At 41.2% G+C, this 16,430-nt stretch overlaps 1 protein-coding gene across 1 annotated transcript in view; it reads left to right on the top strand.

The window, feature by feature from the left end:
* The window catches only part of Dok6 (docking protein 6), a 364,718-nt gene that overhangs the window by 274,746 nt on the left and 73,542 nt on the right, over positions 1-16,430 (top strand). The window contains exon 6 of the mRNA XM_078029901.1: positions 7,016-7,154. Coding sequence (XP_077886027.1) covers positions 7,016-7,154 — 139 coding nt within the window. The remainder of the gene's footprint in view (positions 1-7,015; positions 7,155-16,430) is intronic.

Raw genomic sequence — 16,430 nt, 5'->3', positions numbered from 1 at the left:
GAGTATGAGAAGACATACTGCAGGTCTGGATCAGGATTCCTGACAGAGACCAGCAGGAAGATGGTGATGAAGACCCAGATGAGCACGATTCGTTGAGAAAACGCCTGTGGTGTAGCGAGGCTGGAGGGGTAGGGGTTATCCATGGAGTAGGACAGAAGCTGACACTTCTGTGTCAGAAAAAGGTATTTACAAGGATTCCCACATGTTGCCCTTGGGAAATGGAAGAGATATTCATTTGTTAATGTGCAAAACAAAATGCAAAGGAGCAGCCTGGATAAAAAGTTCATGTTATCAGTTTGAGATATTTTCACTTTTAGTTGCTTGGAAAATACCACAGAGTTGGAAATAAAGGTCAGAAACTCAGAAGAAATGCCAACAGCAAATAGTGGTAGTTAAACTCGTGACTGTGGATGAGTGGCCAGGGGAAAAACAGACAGACGGAAGGTTGACCAACAGTGGAACCCTAGAGCACAGTGAAATTTAATGAGGAAACACAACAGCAGAAATAGTGAATTCCAGTAGGTGAATTCACTTCAGCCAAAGACTGCATTTTCTAACTTTGTTATTTCATGTTCCTCGTCATACTAAAGCACTGAAATTTTGCATTGCTTCTGCATTTTGACCATTATATGAATTAGTGTTATGAAATTATTTTGCCCCCTGTTTATCTGTCCTGGTTATTATTTTTCTATCTATATATCTGCTTTTTCAGGAAACTTTTTCAAAACATTAACTAGGATGGGCTTGGCAAGACTTTACATTTTTTTCTTCACAATTAGAATGAGCCATAGGTAAAGGAAGTGATTTCAATTCATTTTACAAAAGGAAGTAACTGGGCCCTACTAAGCCAAGGGAAATTTCCACTGTGATCTGTTTAAACACCAAATCCAAAGACATTGCCCCAACTGTGAGAACAAATAATGGGATCAGGGTCTATGAAGCAATACATGGAAAGAAAAGATAAAGAAAACGCATCGTCCTCAAATTGCACAAGAACAGAGGGGCTTTGAAAGTTTTATTGCAAGTTCTAATAAAAGCTATCAAAGAGCATAATCCTACAAAGTGAAAGGAAAAAAAACAGAAAAATAAGGATGAAATACATATGCTATGATGAGGAAAATAAATTTGATGAGTTTTTTCAGAAACCTGAGAAAAAGGGTACCACAATACAGAAGGAGGAGGACGGTAGATGATCAATAGGGAGACACACAACAAGAGAAAAAGGGAATGTCCAACTACAATCGCCAAAACAATTGGAGCAAAATCAAGAGTAAGGAATATTCTTGGCATTTCCTAAACTTCTTGAATCTGAAAATTTATATCTGTCATCAAATTTGGGAATTGGGAGCCATTATTCCTTCTAGAATTTTTTCCCCCTCTTTTCTTCTTCTTTCCTTCTGGAATTCCAGGCACATGCATGCAACATGAGCTGATCTCTACCCAAAGGTTTCTATGGCTATGTTCATTTTATAGCAATCCTTTCCCACTGTGTTCTTAAGACTGAATAATCTCCATCAGTCCCTTGTCAAGACTTTCCTCAATCTTCTCCACTCTTATCTCAAAATCGTTCTGTGATTTCCGCTTTTTGTTATTTCAGATACTAACTGTATTTTTCAATTCTGGAGTTTCCATCATGTTGCCTTATGTGCTCTCCATGGTGTCAGTCTCCTCTCCGTGATGCCTTAGTGTACTCTTCATGATGTCTCAGACCACTCTCCATGATGCCTTAGTCTACTGTCCATGATGCCTTAGTCTACTGTCCATGACACTTTAGTCCACTCCCCATGATGCCTTAGTCTACTGTCCATGATGCCTTAGTCTACTGTCCATGATGGCCTTAGTGTACTCTCCATGATGCCTTAGTCTACTGTCCATGATGGCCTTAGTGTACTCTCCATGATGCCTTAGTCTACTGTCCATGATGGCCTTAGTGTACTCTCCATGATGCCTTAGTCTACTGTCCATGATGGCCTTAGTGTACTCTCCATGATGCCTTAGTCTACTGTCCATGATGGCCTTAGTGTACTCTCCATGATGCCTTAGTCTACTGTCCATGACGCCTTAGTCCACTCTCCATGATGCCTTAATCTAATCCTTTGATACCTTAGTCTACTGTCCATGATGTCGTAGTCTACTCTCTATGATACCTTAGTCTATTGTTCATATTGCTCATAGTTTCTTTGCACAGATCAATGTTTAAATCAACAGAGCTCTTAAACAGTGATCAATCTTTCCATAGCTGCTTATAAAATGTAAAATGTCAGCATTGATAAGTGACACTAAATAGATAAAACTTTAATGGAATAAAAGTGTTAATTGATGTAAGACGCTCTGAAGAAAAGTTGTGCTTTTAAGAGTTCCATAGCTTTCTATAATTAAACATTAAATTTTAAATTCTGGATAGAAACACCACTGAGTTTTCAGGAACATGCTCCTGCTCTGCTCCATTCCAGGCAATTTTAAATGTCTGTGGGCATGAAGGATAAATATTTGGTTATTAAATATGTATACAATATTGCAGAGCTTGGGGTGAGAATGAAATTATACAGCTCTGAAGAAGAATAAAATTGACAAGGGTCATCTAATTCACCTGTAGAAAACTTCATCAAGAGACTCACAGAATTATTTTAAAGCTTCCCTGTTTATTAATTTATTTTAAGTAAAGTGTCTCCATAGTTTTTGACCTGGTAAATTTATTTCGCTGGTCATTTAGAATAAAGGCTGGCATTTAAAAGTCACCACTGCATAGAAAGCTAAGTTGGAGATTTACAGGAAAAGAGAGAGATGGTATTGTAGTTACTTGTGGGTGACTATTTCTCCAGTAAAATCTCCTCCAGGGCTCTATGTTAGGGCTCTTTCTCTCCTTGAAGGCGACTACAAAAGCCACGTATATTGGAGTCATTCATTTGGAGTTCAGGTTCCTACAAACAGAGATATCCACATAATTTCTTATTCTTCCTGAGGAACTATCAATAGGAAGAACAAAATCTTATGTGGATATGTGTATTTGTAGGACGTAACAGAAATGAGACTGATGATGTTATTTTGAGAGATTCTGAAAGTGGTGAGGCAGGATAAAGAAGGAGAATATGCTGGAAAAGGAATCTGGTCAACAAATATTTAGGGGAAAGACCAGGATTTTTAGGTTCTTATTGTATAAAAATGCTTTGACAGCCAGCTGTCTCAGATGGAGGGGTGCCCAAGACCATCCACAGGCTTCATGATTTTCTAGAAGACTCACAAGACTCAGAAAACCTTCACACTCACAGCATGGCTGACTGCCAAGAGACACACTGTTTAAAACCAGCAAAGGAAAAGACCAAGAGACATCAGGCAAGGGCTTCCGGGCTCCCCCAGTGGTGCTGCCCGAGACACTCAGGTCTCCCAGCCGGGATGTCTGACAGCACAGGAGAAGTGCTGACGACCAGCGGAGCACCCCCAGCCTGCGAGTCCTGGGATTTACTGGGGTCAGTCACTGGGGCACCCGACACCACCTGGACCCACCTCAGCTGCTCAGCCTACAGCCTCCATCAGCATAAGGACAGCCTCTCACCCAAGTCACAGTGTGGGTCTCAACCTATCTGGCTTCACTGCTGCAGGGAATAGGCGGAGTATCCAGAAGCCAGTCCAGGACCACCCTAAGCTGTATCCAGAAGATAGTCAAAGGCTCATCCTGAGGCTGTATCCAGAAGCCAGTCCAGGGCTCCTCTTGAACACAGGACTTTTCATGAAATTGCATGGCTTGCATAATCCAGGCATGCTGAACTGGTCGTCCTTTCCTGCACTCCACCACATTCGTTACTGCACTTAATTTAAAAAAGAAGAAGGAGGAGGAGGAGAAGGAGGAGGAGGAGGAGAAGGTGAAGGAGAAGGAGAAGAAGGAGGAGAAGGAGAAGAAGAAAAGAAAATCCTGTGACAAAAACTTGGGTATCCCCGTTTTATAGCTGAGGAGCCAGTAGGTGAACCCCTTGCTCAGGTCAATCCTCCCACCACAGTAACCATGTGATTCTTTGACCAGTGCTTTTGTTCCCACTTTTTGAAAAGTCTCAGAGACTGTGGGCCATGTATTTTTTTCCCCTCCTCCTACCTCAGGCCAAGACAGTATTGGCTTCATAGGACCTACTTAAAAAATATGTGGCTGATTTATATGATAGGCCATGGCATGTTGTTTCAAATGTGTGTCCTAGTCTTTTAAATATTATGCTGCTATAATTTCCCTTATACTACAGTGTCAAAACAAACAAAAACAGAAAACAAGCAAGAAAGAAAACAACCTTCAAAACACGTGTCAGTGGTACCTCCTTAGAATCTCTGAGGCACCAAACCATGCCTCAGAACTAGAAGGGAGCTTCAGGACTATATTCTTCAACATTTTATTTTAGATAAGAAAATGCATTAATTTTGTGCAAATACCTTACTAAGTCAAAGACAATATTTGCAGTTGTCTTTAAATGTCAATTGAATTCTACTTTGGAGTCAGAACAACATACGCTATCCATATTTTCACCACTTCTCAAAATGCGATCATTGGACGTTGTGCTAGGGGCAAGAGTGATTGTATTCAAGTAGAACTGGCCCCTCCATCTACCTCTCTCCCAGTGAAGTAAAAGAACCTTTCTGGTTGCTTGTCTGCTCTTTTTCTGTTCTATTTCTTCCTTTCTAACCTTCAGTTTCATGTGTCCCATCTTTGAAAACTGCACAAACAAGGCTTCTTATTTGTGCTCATCTGATTCCCAAGTGTCACCGTGTGCATAGAACCACCTGGGGACATTGTTAACATGCAGATTCAGATTCTGCACAAGCTCCCCGCAGGGCCTGCACCAGTGGCCCTGGGCCCTATTTTGAGAAGCAGGTCAAAAGCCATGGAAATCATTCCATCTTTCTCCCTGACCTTCCCTCCAGTGTTGCCTTGCTACCACCACGCTGTTTACACAGATAATAAAAAGTCTCCATGTCTGTTCCCTGCCAGCCCCCAGAGAACACGTTTAAGCCACAACCAAGAAAACCTAAGCAGCTCATTTCAACCTGACCAACAGAACCATGAAGAATTCTGACCTTCAGCTTGGCTTAGGCACCAAAATTTCAGAAATGGCACCTTCTGTTTCTTTGCTTCTCATGCCAGTATTTTTAAAATGCCTTGTTTCTTGATCAAGGGATGAATTTACAGTAGTTCTTTCAGAGACTGGAAAAAACCCTCCTGTAAGCATTCAAACTTCCCCACAGGGCAGAGCTAAGTCCCAGGAAGTGGCCAGGCATTAGAATTTTGCATCTCAATGACTGAGTATGAAATAACAACTGGTGCCTTCATTATCTCATTTCCCGAGGCTACTAGGCAGTGTTTTTCAGAGGACAAGGAACAAAACTCAACCGCAAAGGGGAGGCTCTCCGGACCTACCAGTGGCTTTGCTGCTGCTCTTGGATTCCCTGAGTCCCCTGAATCAACAAAGAAAGCTTGCTCCATTGTTTCACTTTGCAAAAACTCTTCATCCCCCCCCCCCACTTTCCATTTCACGCTGAGTGAATTTCATTAAGATGGCTTTCACAGAAGCTGAGTGCTGGGTCCATGGGCCCCGAGGGACCGCAGCCTCTGCAATGTCGGAAGCCTCCTGAGACCGTTCTTTTCTGCTGAAAAACTCCTTGGAGAATCGTAGAGTAGAATCGAAACGCTTTTTGGTGCTTGAAGAAGTAGTTTTGGTCTCAAGAATATTTTGATGTTGGTACCTGCAAATTTTTTGATGGTATCACCTGGTTGGTTGGTGGCCTAGTTAATATCCAATGTCTGAGTATTCATATCACATTGATAAAACTGGCCTAAAGTGTTAATTAAAATCCTTTTCGTTTTAGAACTAGGTATGTTAATAAAACTGACCTGAGTTCCTACTTACAACTTGTCTGTGGGTTTTCTTTCCAATAAAATATTGTGGTTTAAAAAGTCAACTATAATTATATTTCAATTAATAATAAAAAGGAGCTTTTATTCTTATTTTTCCTCTGAAATTTACACAGTAAGAATTTTAATGTTATTCTATGTTCAGAAGAAATGACAGCATTAGTTGCTCAATAGTCTTTCCAAAGCACTGCATCATAATAGTAAAATAGTCTATATCAAAATAACAGATTAAAAATAGAATTTACCCAATCATTTCTTTTCTCTATGGTAGATAGATAGATAACTATTTCCAAACTTTCCTTATGATTAATTCCCAAAGTTTATAATGAACATAGCAGTAGCTAACATTTTTAAGTATTTAATATGTGCTAAGCATCACTGTAAATATTTTACCTACCAACTCTTTCACTTTTATAAAGGTAGAAATGATCCTACAACTCCTATTTCAGAGATGTGGGAAGCAGGTAGAGGCAAGTTAAATAACCTGCCCAAGTGCACCCTGCTGGTGATTGGCAGAGAATGTTTAAACCAAAGACTCTTCATATTCCAAAATCTCCTCTGTGCCATGTTGAGCCCTGAGTTAGACTAAGATTTACTTAAGAATCATTTGGTTAAATAAAAGATTTAGCCTATGTATGCAAATCAATATATTTAAAAATATATGAAATTAAAAATGTATAAAAGCTACGTAGTCACCTTCTCCTTGGTTCCAGTGAATGCAAAATTGCAAATTTTTCTCAAGTCCTACACGTTTCAAGAGCTGCCCATAGGTGATGGTACTGTTATATCAAGCACATGAAAAGCTTTAAGAAAACAATTGTTGTCTTTTACTCTCTTTTCCATGTGGAACACACTGCCGTGACCTGAATCACTTGTATCTGTTGCTTTCTATGCTGTGTGAACGCTTTGTCCTTAAAAGTCCAAATACTGATGAATTTTCAGCTGTATTCCCTTCCCACATACCATTTGAAGATGCGTTTGTTGGGGTTGGTCCAGGATGAGTCGGCTCCACTAACTCCTGAGAGCTGGGATAAGGTAGCAGGAGGGCAAGGGCGTCTTACATGGAGGACTGTTACCGCTTGAACACGTGAAGACCCATCTCTTTCCCTATCTCTGTCCTCACAGAATGTGTGACACAGGAGAAGGACTATTCACTTTTCAAACAAGGGAAGGAGAAATGATCTATCAGAAGGTCCATTCTGCGACACTGGCCATAGCTGAGCAACACGAAAGATTAATGCTAGAAATGGAGCAGAAAGCCCGGGTAAGGCTCCCTCCTCGGTATCCTAACAGCTTGGGAATGAGTGTCCCGTGGTCTGGTGTTCCTGGTGTTCATGTGGTTCCATTCCTGGAGTGCCTCTGTGTCTACCCTGCTCTGGCCCCAGGAACTTGCCCCAATTACCAAACCTCTGAGGCCCCATCTCTCACCGCTTTGATACCCTGCTCATTGTACCACAGAGGTTATTTGTGGCCACTCGTCGTGAGCCCTGTACTCCATGTGTCTACCTATTGCCTTAGACCCAAAGAGGGGGGCGTGTCTAGACAGTGAAGTGAGAGCAATCCTGTCTGTGTAGCCCAATATACACTTGCACAAGATTTCCATATGGGCCCAAAATAACTAAAATTGAGGTACTACCAGAGAGGATTTCACTTCTTTCATTTCTTTTCATCTCTTCCCTTATCATGGAGGCTCTAACATTTTAAGCTTTTTCTATCTATGTTTCAGAGCCAATAATAAAGTGCTTCGCAAAGGAGCGCATGCATAATATTTACCAACAGAATAATTTGACTAGCATCCTGCTCTGGAGCTGTACTATAGTTTCAGGGTCTAAAAATAATTAAGTAAATAATCTGAAGAAAGAAAGTTTATACCACTATAAAGTAAAATTATAAATTTTACTACTTTGTTCAAAGAGCAGACGATGGGATGAACTTCTTTCTCCCTGCAGGAGGCCTAGAGATGCACTGAGAAGCCTCCTCATTCTCTATGAGATACATCAATAGGCCTATTTCCATTTAAGACGATGAAGTTTATATCTGGTATTATTTTTTGTTTCTAAAATTCTATGAAATAGTTTGAGGTATGAAAGAAAAAGAGAAAAATTCGCTAAGAAAACAAGTAGTTTAACAAATAATCTTATGTTGTTCTTAATGCATATTTTAAACGTGTTTCTGATGTCCCCAATTCTACATATATATTTGTATCTTTCCATCTGGGATGTGGTCAAAAGAACCTTCCTAACTCCTGGGGGTGGGAGCGGGAGATAAATCCTGCATGCACAGGCCATTTGACCCTCCATAGGAATGGATAAGTAGCTTGAGCATTTTGGAGATTGATATTAACTGTGGGATTGTTTGAGCTTGTGAGACTTATCCTTCTATAAAGATTTGGGTTAAATTTAAACCCTGGTAGCAATTATCAAATTAATATGACATTTTCCTAGTGATTCCAATCAAGTGAAATACTAAAACTACCAATTTCCAATTATTTGAAAGGCTTGTGCATTCATTATCAGCCTATATTTGCAATCTATTGATGCTCATTTTCATCCAAAATTGAAGATTGCATTGTCATTTGCTGTTAGTTAACAGTTGATGTTCTTATAGTTGTCCTAAGCAGGCAAATTCTCATAAGAAGAGAGATTTAAAGTACATTTTCATGAAGGAAATATAGAGTGCTTCATGCAACCATGGTCATCTGCCATGGTGGAGAGCACCCAGTGTGGGTCCTCTACCAACTTCCCAGTTCAACCATTCCCTAGCTGGGGAATCCTTGACAAATTACTTAAGCTCTGTGTCTTATTCTTCTCTGTCTGTAACATGGGCACATAGTAGGTCTATCCACTCGTTTCTTATGAGGTTTCTATATAGCAACTTAATCTATATAAAGTGCTCGGAATTGTACCAAGCACGGACACCATCTCATGGAAGTGCTTGTTCATATGAAGGTGACGTGGGAGTGATTTTGAATAATTATAAGGCTTACAAAAATTGCAAAAACAGTACATTATTATTCCCAACTGTGGCGATATGTCATTACACACTTTTAAATATGTCTAACCATCTTGTGACACACACACTTACAAAAAAAAATTCCAAAACAAAACCTAACTCACATTAGTGATTGCTATTGTGTGTTTATCATGATTTGTACCACTGAGAAGCACACTGGGGAAGTGAATCAATTGCTGCTGAGGACTCAGGGATAGTGGGTCCACTCACTAGAACCTCAGGAGTAGATGACCCCTGGATGTGGGGCCCAACACTCAAGAGATAAGAGCAAATGCAGAAGATGTCCCAGTACAGGTCCACTGAGGCTCCATCTTGAAACCACACGTTTCCAGAAATCGCAGAAGCAGACTTCATCACTTGGTGCACACAAGTAAATGGAGCAAACAATTTCATTTATAAAGTCTTGTGAAGGCTAATGTTAGCAAAAATTTCTATACCTCAAGTTCATTCTTCAGAGAAGGCTCAACTAGTGCTTTTCTGAGGGCTGGCTACCTCAACTTGGTAATTGCCTCAATTCCCCAAATTCTAGGATCATAATTCTAGGACCTGATTTTCAAAACACAACATTTTCTTTTAGATACTTTCCATACATGCACAAAACTCTTAAAAAAGAAGTTCCAAGTATGAAAGACTAGAGTTCACTCTAACTCCTCATTTGTTATTTAAAGTAAGATGAAGACCCGTGCTATCCAGGAGACAATGGTGTAGCCCAGGAATGGTCCCAAAAAGCTTATCTAAGATGCGAACATGCTGCATTTCATTCATTTTGTGTCTAGTAGGAAGCAAGGAGATACTGCTAATTGACTTTCCAGTTTTAAAACCAGGCCATGTGAGATTGATAGGGATCGGGTAGCAAGTGCTTACGTATTTTAACGTGATTTAAATGATTTTATAAGATTCGATTACAAAGATCTATAAAGGTAACCAAGGCCTCAAACATAGTTGTGCAGTTAATTTAAAGCATTTACTTTTATCCTTTTAAAGAGAGATCATTGAAGAGTGTTAGTGGATTTGTAAATTTAAAGAAAAAAAAAATGTCAATGAGAATAATGTCTCAATGCGCATTTCTCGTTGTGTGTGAGCTTTTCATCACTGTGAGCAAAATACCTGACAGAAGGAGAAGGAAGAGTTTATTTGGGGTTCATGGTTCCGTAATCAGCTGACTTCATACTCGGGGCCTGAGGTGGGGCAGAGCTTTGTGGCAGAATGGCACCGCACCGTGGAGGGAAGCTCGGGGCTGCCTTGGAGCAGAGGGAGAAGGAGAGCCAGAGGCACACCTTCCCCCACACCTATGACCTGCTTCTCACCACGCCCCACCTGCCTACAGTAACCACCCAGTGAGTCCATTCAATTTACTAATCCATCAAATGTGTTCGTGCACTGAGTGGGTCACAGCTCTCCTGATCTAAGCAGTTTACCTCTGAACATTCCTGCAGTAACACGTGAGCATTTTCAGGGGACGCCTCATGTCCAAAGCATGACAACCACAGGAAAAAGAATTCAGTATGATCTTGCAACATCACGTTTTAGGAAATCTCGTTTTGCCCTTTTAAATAAGCTTCCTTCTTGGATACCATATGAATAAACGTATTTTGATATATTTCCATAATCTCAAATAGGTCATATATCTATTCTTGCATAAAGAAGCTGATATCTAGAAAAATACCCCACCTTATGAATAAAGCTATGTATCTCTTACTAAACAGTACTAGACAAAGAAACTACTAAGTTGGTAAGGATATTAAAAATGTGTGTTTTGATTTCCTTCACTGAGAAAGATAAGGAAGCGATTAATATTAACAGACCCAAAGTGTTTTAAGTGCGGGTTGACTACTTATTTAACTATGCACAAGATGATGATGTAATTATCCTGCCCAGTGCCACAGGGAAAAACAAGAACGGGGAATTTCCTTGAGTGGTGCACAATTTTGTGGGATCAATGTACCTGACATCTTTTGATTTCTTGAAATAGCAAGTTTTTCCATATGTTAAGACAACTATGGATAAGACATCACCATCACCAATTTTTAGTAAACAATAATAAGATTATCCCTGGGTGTGTCCACTTTCTCCTGGCAGGGAGCCCAGCTGACTTCCTGGGTGATCAACCCAGTGGAAGCCCCCTCAGGGAATCCACCCAGAGACGACTCCTGCAGGGTGAGAGGACCCCGCCCAATGCTGCTCTGAGACATACCACTACAGCGTCCCACTCCTGCATCCATGTGAGGGTCACAGAGTGTGACAGGAAGGAGTGGGACAACCTTAAGCTGTCCATTTTTAACCCCAAGCCTGTCTTGCTTTATAAGAGAGCTTTGTTTTAGGGGTGTATGGGGAAATTAAGTCAACGGAACAAATTTTAAACTGGATCCATTGCAGAGAGATTAGTGACATTCCCATCATTGAGGAAATTATTAAAGCGAGATATTTAAAAAGAATGCACTTGTAGAATTTGTTTCCATTTCATAGAGGTCACTCTCATTCTTTGGAATGGCTGAGGGTCTTCAAATTCTTCTGCCAAAAGACACTCTGCTGTGCTCCTGCCACACTGTCCGGGGATAGTTCGGACTTTCACTGGGAGGCAAGCCACTAGAGAAACCTGCAGAGAAGCCCAGAAGCCCGCTGTGAGTTTAGCCTGTGGGGTTGAGCTCAGGTTGAAGTCACCAGAGCCAACAGAGCCACAAAGGGCCCCCCATCATTTAATCTTGACATTAGTGGATGTGCTAGACACCCACACACAGACAGGAATGGTGTGAGCAAAATTTTGTTTTCTTTTTATGTTCTTAAAAGCTTTGCAGCGGTTATGAAATGTTCTCAGGCAGAGAGCAGCTGAGAAGGCAGGAGGGAAAGAAAAAGATGTCTTCCTGATAGCTTTAAAAATTAGCTACATAAAAGAAAGGGGGATTTTCAAATTTGAAAACGTGTTTGAAGCTAAACAGCCTCACATAATAAGAATTAGTTGTTTTGCTTTGTTTTTCAACAAACATTGAGGATGCTCCTGTTTTCCTGAAATTCCTCTCTCTTAGTCAGCAGAAATGTCCTGTGTACAATTTAAGGGCAAATAGCACCAGTGCCATTGAAATGCCAACAAATGGCAAGGCTGTGTGCACTGCTTTACAGAGTCCCTCTGCAGGACTCGCCAAGTGTGACCCTGTGACCACCCTAGGCACTGGTGGACAGGAAGAGGACCCCCAGAGTGTCACATAAAACTCCTTCCCTGGAATCAATAAGTATTTTTTTTATTATTATTTGCTAGCTGACACACCATGTTTCTTATTAGTGGGAATGTAAAGGATTAAAAGCGGGTCAGTTTCACACATTTAATAAAATAAAAAATGGAAAAAGCCTCCCTTTTCAACAACTGTGAACGTTTGGTGCGATGATCATTTTAAAATGAGTCATGCCCTTTTGTGATGTGTAGTGAAGGAGTTTCTATGAAGCCACAGCACCCTTTCCCTCTGCCCCCCACCGGCAGGTAGAAGTGTGTCCAAGGACATGGGCAGCTCAGAGGAGGAGGAAAGGAGCCCCAGGGGGAAAGGAAGGGCAGAGTGGAGCCAACTTTAGCCCATGTCGTCTACACAGTGACTAGAAATTAAGTGGGCCGTCCTTCTCCAGTCTCGCTTCCCCACCAAGCGGCCATTCTCCGGCAGGGAAGGGCTCAGTCTGTCGGATGATCTGACGAGGAGAACTGCAAGTACATTGATTCTTCAGAGTTCTGTTCAGCATCCGACTGCTCAGTGTAATCAATAGTAATCGTAAGACAAGGTTCTCGAGTAGTATTGACAATGACTCACTCCCTGCTGGAGCATGACACTCACATATTTGTGAAATTTTCTTTTATTTGATAAACACTGGCTGTAGTGATTCAACGCAAGCTCAATTAGAACAAGTTATTGTGATCAATGATAAAAGTGGACCCATGAGACTAATTAATCACTTCACTTACTGCTGTTCAGTTTCTGAACACTAAGGAAAATTTATTCTCTAACTACACACACACACACACACACACACACACACACTTGCACGCACACACGCAAACTAGGTTTCTTCATTAATACACAATGAGGTGGAAATGTTGAGAGGCAACATACAATTTGTCTGGTCAGTGGTTCCATAACACAATGGAAGAATAAAAAGTTCCTTTGGGTCATGTTCTCTGTTCTTAAATGTTGTTCTGCATACTCCAAGTCACTTCAGAGAATGCCTTATGTGTATTTCTTATATTTAAGCAACTAGAGCTGCAACTGCATTCAAAAAAATGACTGCTTGATAAAACGGTCCAACTTCCCTGTTAAAAATAGCTTTGTTTCTTTTTTTTTTTTTTTTTTTTTTTTTTTTGTGGATGGAACCGAGCAACAAAAGGACACACACCATGGGGCTTTCTTAATAGAAAAGAACAGATTCAACAGTTAATCAAAATCATACAACTCTCTGACAAGTACACCTAAAACCCAGTGCATTAGACTCCCTTCTTGGAAATGCTTTAAAACAGAAGAAAAATAGTGTAAGCTCCCCGTGGGTAAACTAACATCTAAAAGTTGATGTTGGTGTTTCACAAAAGAATAATCAACATGCTTTCCCCGAACGCCACTGAAGCTGTCAGCTCCCCGTTCATGGTCAGTGAAAGCTCACAGGTCGCAGAAGCAGAATCCCATGGTGGTCAGGAAGAGATCCTGGAGGAAGGCTAACCAGGGCTGTGCAACCTGGGGCCAGTCACTTGCCGTCTCTGTGCTTTTTGCTACCTCTTCTTAAGAGGTTGAGTGGAGCACAATAATAATATCTACTTCACGATGTTAGAATACCACCTGGGGTTGAAGAAAAGCTCAATAATTATTAACTATTTCATGAAACAGATGACAAAATAATTAGCTTTATTTTTAAATGGTGAAAATAATTTTAATCACTACTGAAAATTCATCTCAGCTTTCATTATGCATATCAGAAATTAATTAATTGTTGAAACTTAACTACAGCCTTGAGATTTTTTATATTTAAAATTTAAAAAGGGGAAAATTTTGATGTAAAACATGCAGTTTAATGCTTAACATGTATGCATTCATCATGATATTTATATTCAAAGAGTAGCTCTGTAAACACATCTACTTACTGATATAGATGATCCAGAGAAAGAGATATGCATTCAGGAGATAAATACATAAATATTTATATATATATATATATATATATATATATTTTTTTTACATATAAGTGTGCTTAAAAGCATTATTGTCTATAATAAGAATATAATTTAAAAATATTTATGTAGATGTTTGTAATGATTTCTGTAGTTATTCTAAAGCTTGGCTTTTTCCATACTACCTGAAAATATCATGGCCAATGCAGAATTTTAGAATGTAAATAATAACACTTGTTTTATATCAAGTTTAATGCAAATACTACTCTGCGAAGTTCAACTGGATGACATCCAGCAACTTCCACTCAATGACTACGTAGATCACATTTTATTTGTTATCCTGGTACAAACTCAGCAAGGTGTCTTCTAATTCCTTTGCATTTATCTTGAATAAAATGGAAGATTAAGTGTGACGTGTCCCCTATTGAAAATTAAGCCAAGTCTGTGGGAATCCAATTGTCAGTAAACCTTCAGACTTGAGGGAACGGCTTTAGTGGAGGCAGGCAGGGCCAAGTGCGGCTGGCCTCAGGTCCCTGGGCCTCCGCTGCAGCCAGTCTCACGTTCAGGAGCTTCTTTCCAAGGAGACCAGGCGTTCTCAGCTGCAGTGCACTTGGGGGCGTTCCCTGACCACGCCACACAAGCTCATTCGACCACTGACACACATGTCACAAGTCACCTTTGCACGACTGGTTGACAGCGTTTCCCTACCCAGTCCCTCCCGCCTCGGTCATGGAACACGCCGACTGTGCTCCAAGAAACATTTCCCTACGCCCTCTTCATGCAGAGAAGGCCTTTCACAGCTTCTGTTATGTGCACACGTACACACACACACACACACACACACACACACACACAGAGGAATACTCTGCCCCTGCATTGCCCACTGTCCCCACCTTCCCTGTCACACTGACAATTTGTCCATATGCCTTTTCTTGGGTTTTGTGCTTCTACTGTCTTGACGCATTCCCATAGACACCTCTACTGGGCCACCTCTCCCAAGCAGTGGTGGCAGTAGCGATGCAGCAGTCTCTCCCAGGCACCTCAGGTGTGAAAAACACTGTGCTTCTCACTCTAAAAACACATTTTCTATGACATTTGTCACACTCAAAATAGAATACACTAACTTGAATTTAGAGATAAGGAGACTAAAAACAAATTACTTTGCCTGCGGTCCTACCACTAGGCAGCGGAGGTCCCTATCCAGGAGCAGTCAGCTGACAGTGATGTTCCCGTCCTTAGGGGCTCTAGTCCTGCCCACAGGCCGCGGGAAAGGGGCGCTGGACGTCCTGCCATGGTCCTGTGGGATTGGGGTGGGCGTTGTCCTCAGCTCACCTGCTCCTGAAGACGGGGGCGCTGGTGCAACTTCAGAGCGAGTTCTGTGATGAGGGAAGAACAGCTCTGCAGCCTCGGAGGCACCACTGGGGCTGTGATCCGTGAGCAGAGGCATCGTCCCTCTGCACCTCTGTCCTCTCTGGGAAGCCGAGATGGCATATGGATGATTTATGTGGACGTTCGGTGGGATCACAGGTGCAACCAGCTCACACATTGCCAGGCAGTAAGTGAATGAATCACAAGTTAATTCATAAATGCTGAATCTCATCTCTCCCAAATGTGTGGATTTGTATCACAATGGCTAACACAAATTTCTAGGTCATCACTAGAGAGATGCAGAGTGAAAGGAAGTGTGTGTGTGTGTGTGTGTGTGTGTGTGTGTGTGTGTGTGTGTGAAGCTGTGGAGGAAACCAAGGGTCTTGTGCATGCTAGACCAGTGCTGCTCCACCACCAAGCTACATCTCCAGCCTGGGCAGTTACCTTATGAACAGGTGAATTTTGGAGAGGTAAATAGATGAATACAAATTAATACTAATGCTCATCACAGAGGGAAAGTCTCAAAACAGCAAGGTGGAAAAAGTAATAAGGTAACCCAAATATATATATACACACACACACACACATACATACACATATTTATTTATTTATTTATTTGGTAGAACCACAAAGAGGGGCTGGTAGCCAGGACCATCACAAAAATAGTTGTCCCTCCCCCTTCCGGGCGATGCAGGTACTCTCCAAGTTCAGGGCTGGATTGTCCCTCATGGCAAAAAGCTGGGGAGGAAACTCATCTTTCTCAGGAAATATCAGCATCCAAGTCTAAACAGCTGTGGGCTTGTAAGGCTGTTTGCTGTACAGAACTACTTGGAAAGTCAGTAGGAATGAAGGTTGTCAAAGAAATGCAAAGCCTGTGTGACTCCAAAAGAACTGCTTCCTGACCACTACCCTTTCAACCAGGAGGCACCAAGTTTCCTGAAGTTCAGGAGAGAGGGGATATGCATTGCAGCAGGAAATGCTATGGACAGCTCTCTTTGATATCATCTACAGGTCTCAGATGTTTAC

Source organism: Ictidomys tridecemlineatus, chromosome 13 (assembly GCF_052094955.1).
Source record: "Ictidomys tridecemlineatus isolate mIctTri1 chromosome 13, mIctTri1.hap1, whole genome shotgun sequence".
Classification (NCBI taxonomy): Eukaryota; Metazoa; Chordata; class Mammalia; order Rodentia; family Sciuridae; genus Ictidomys; species Ictidomys tridecemlineatus.
Note: the sequence above shows the minus strand (reverse complement) of the source record. Positions and strands in the feature narration are given on the sequence as shown.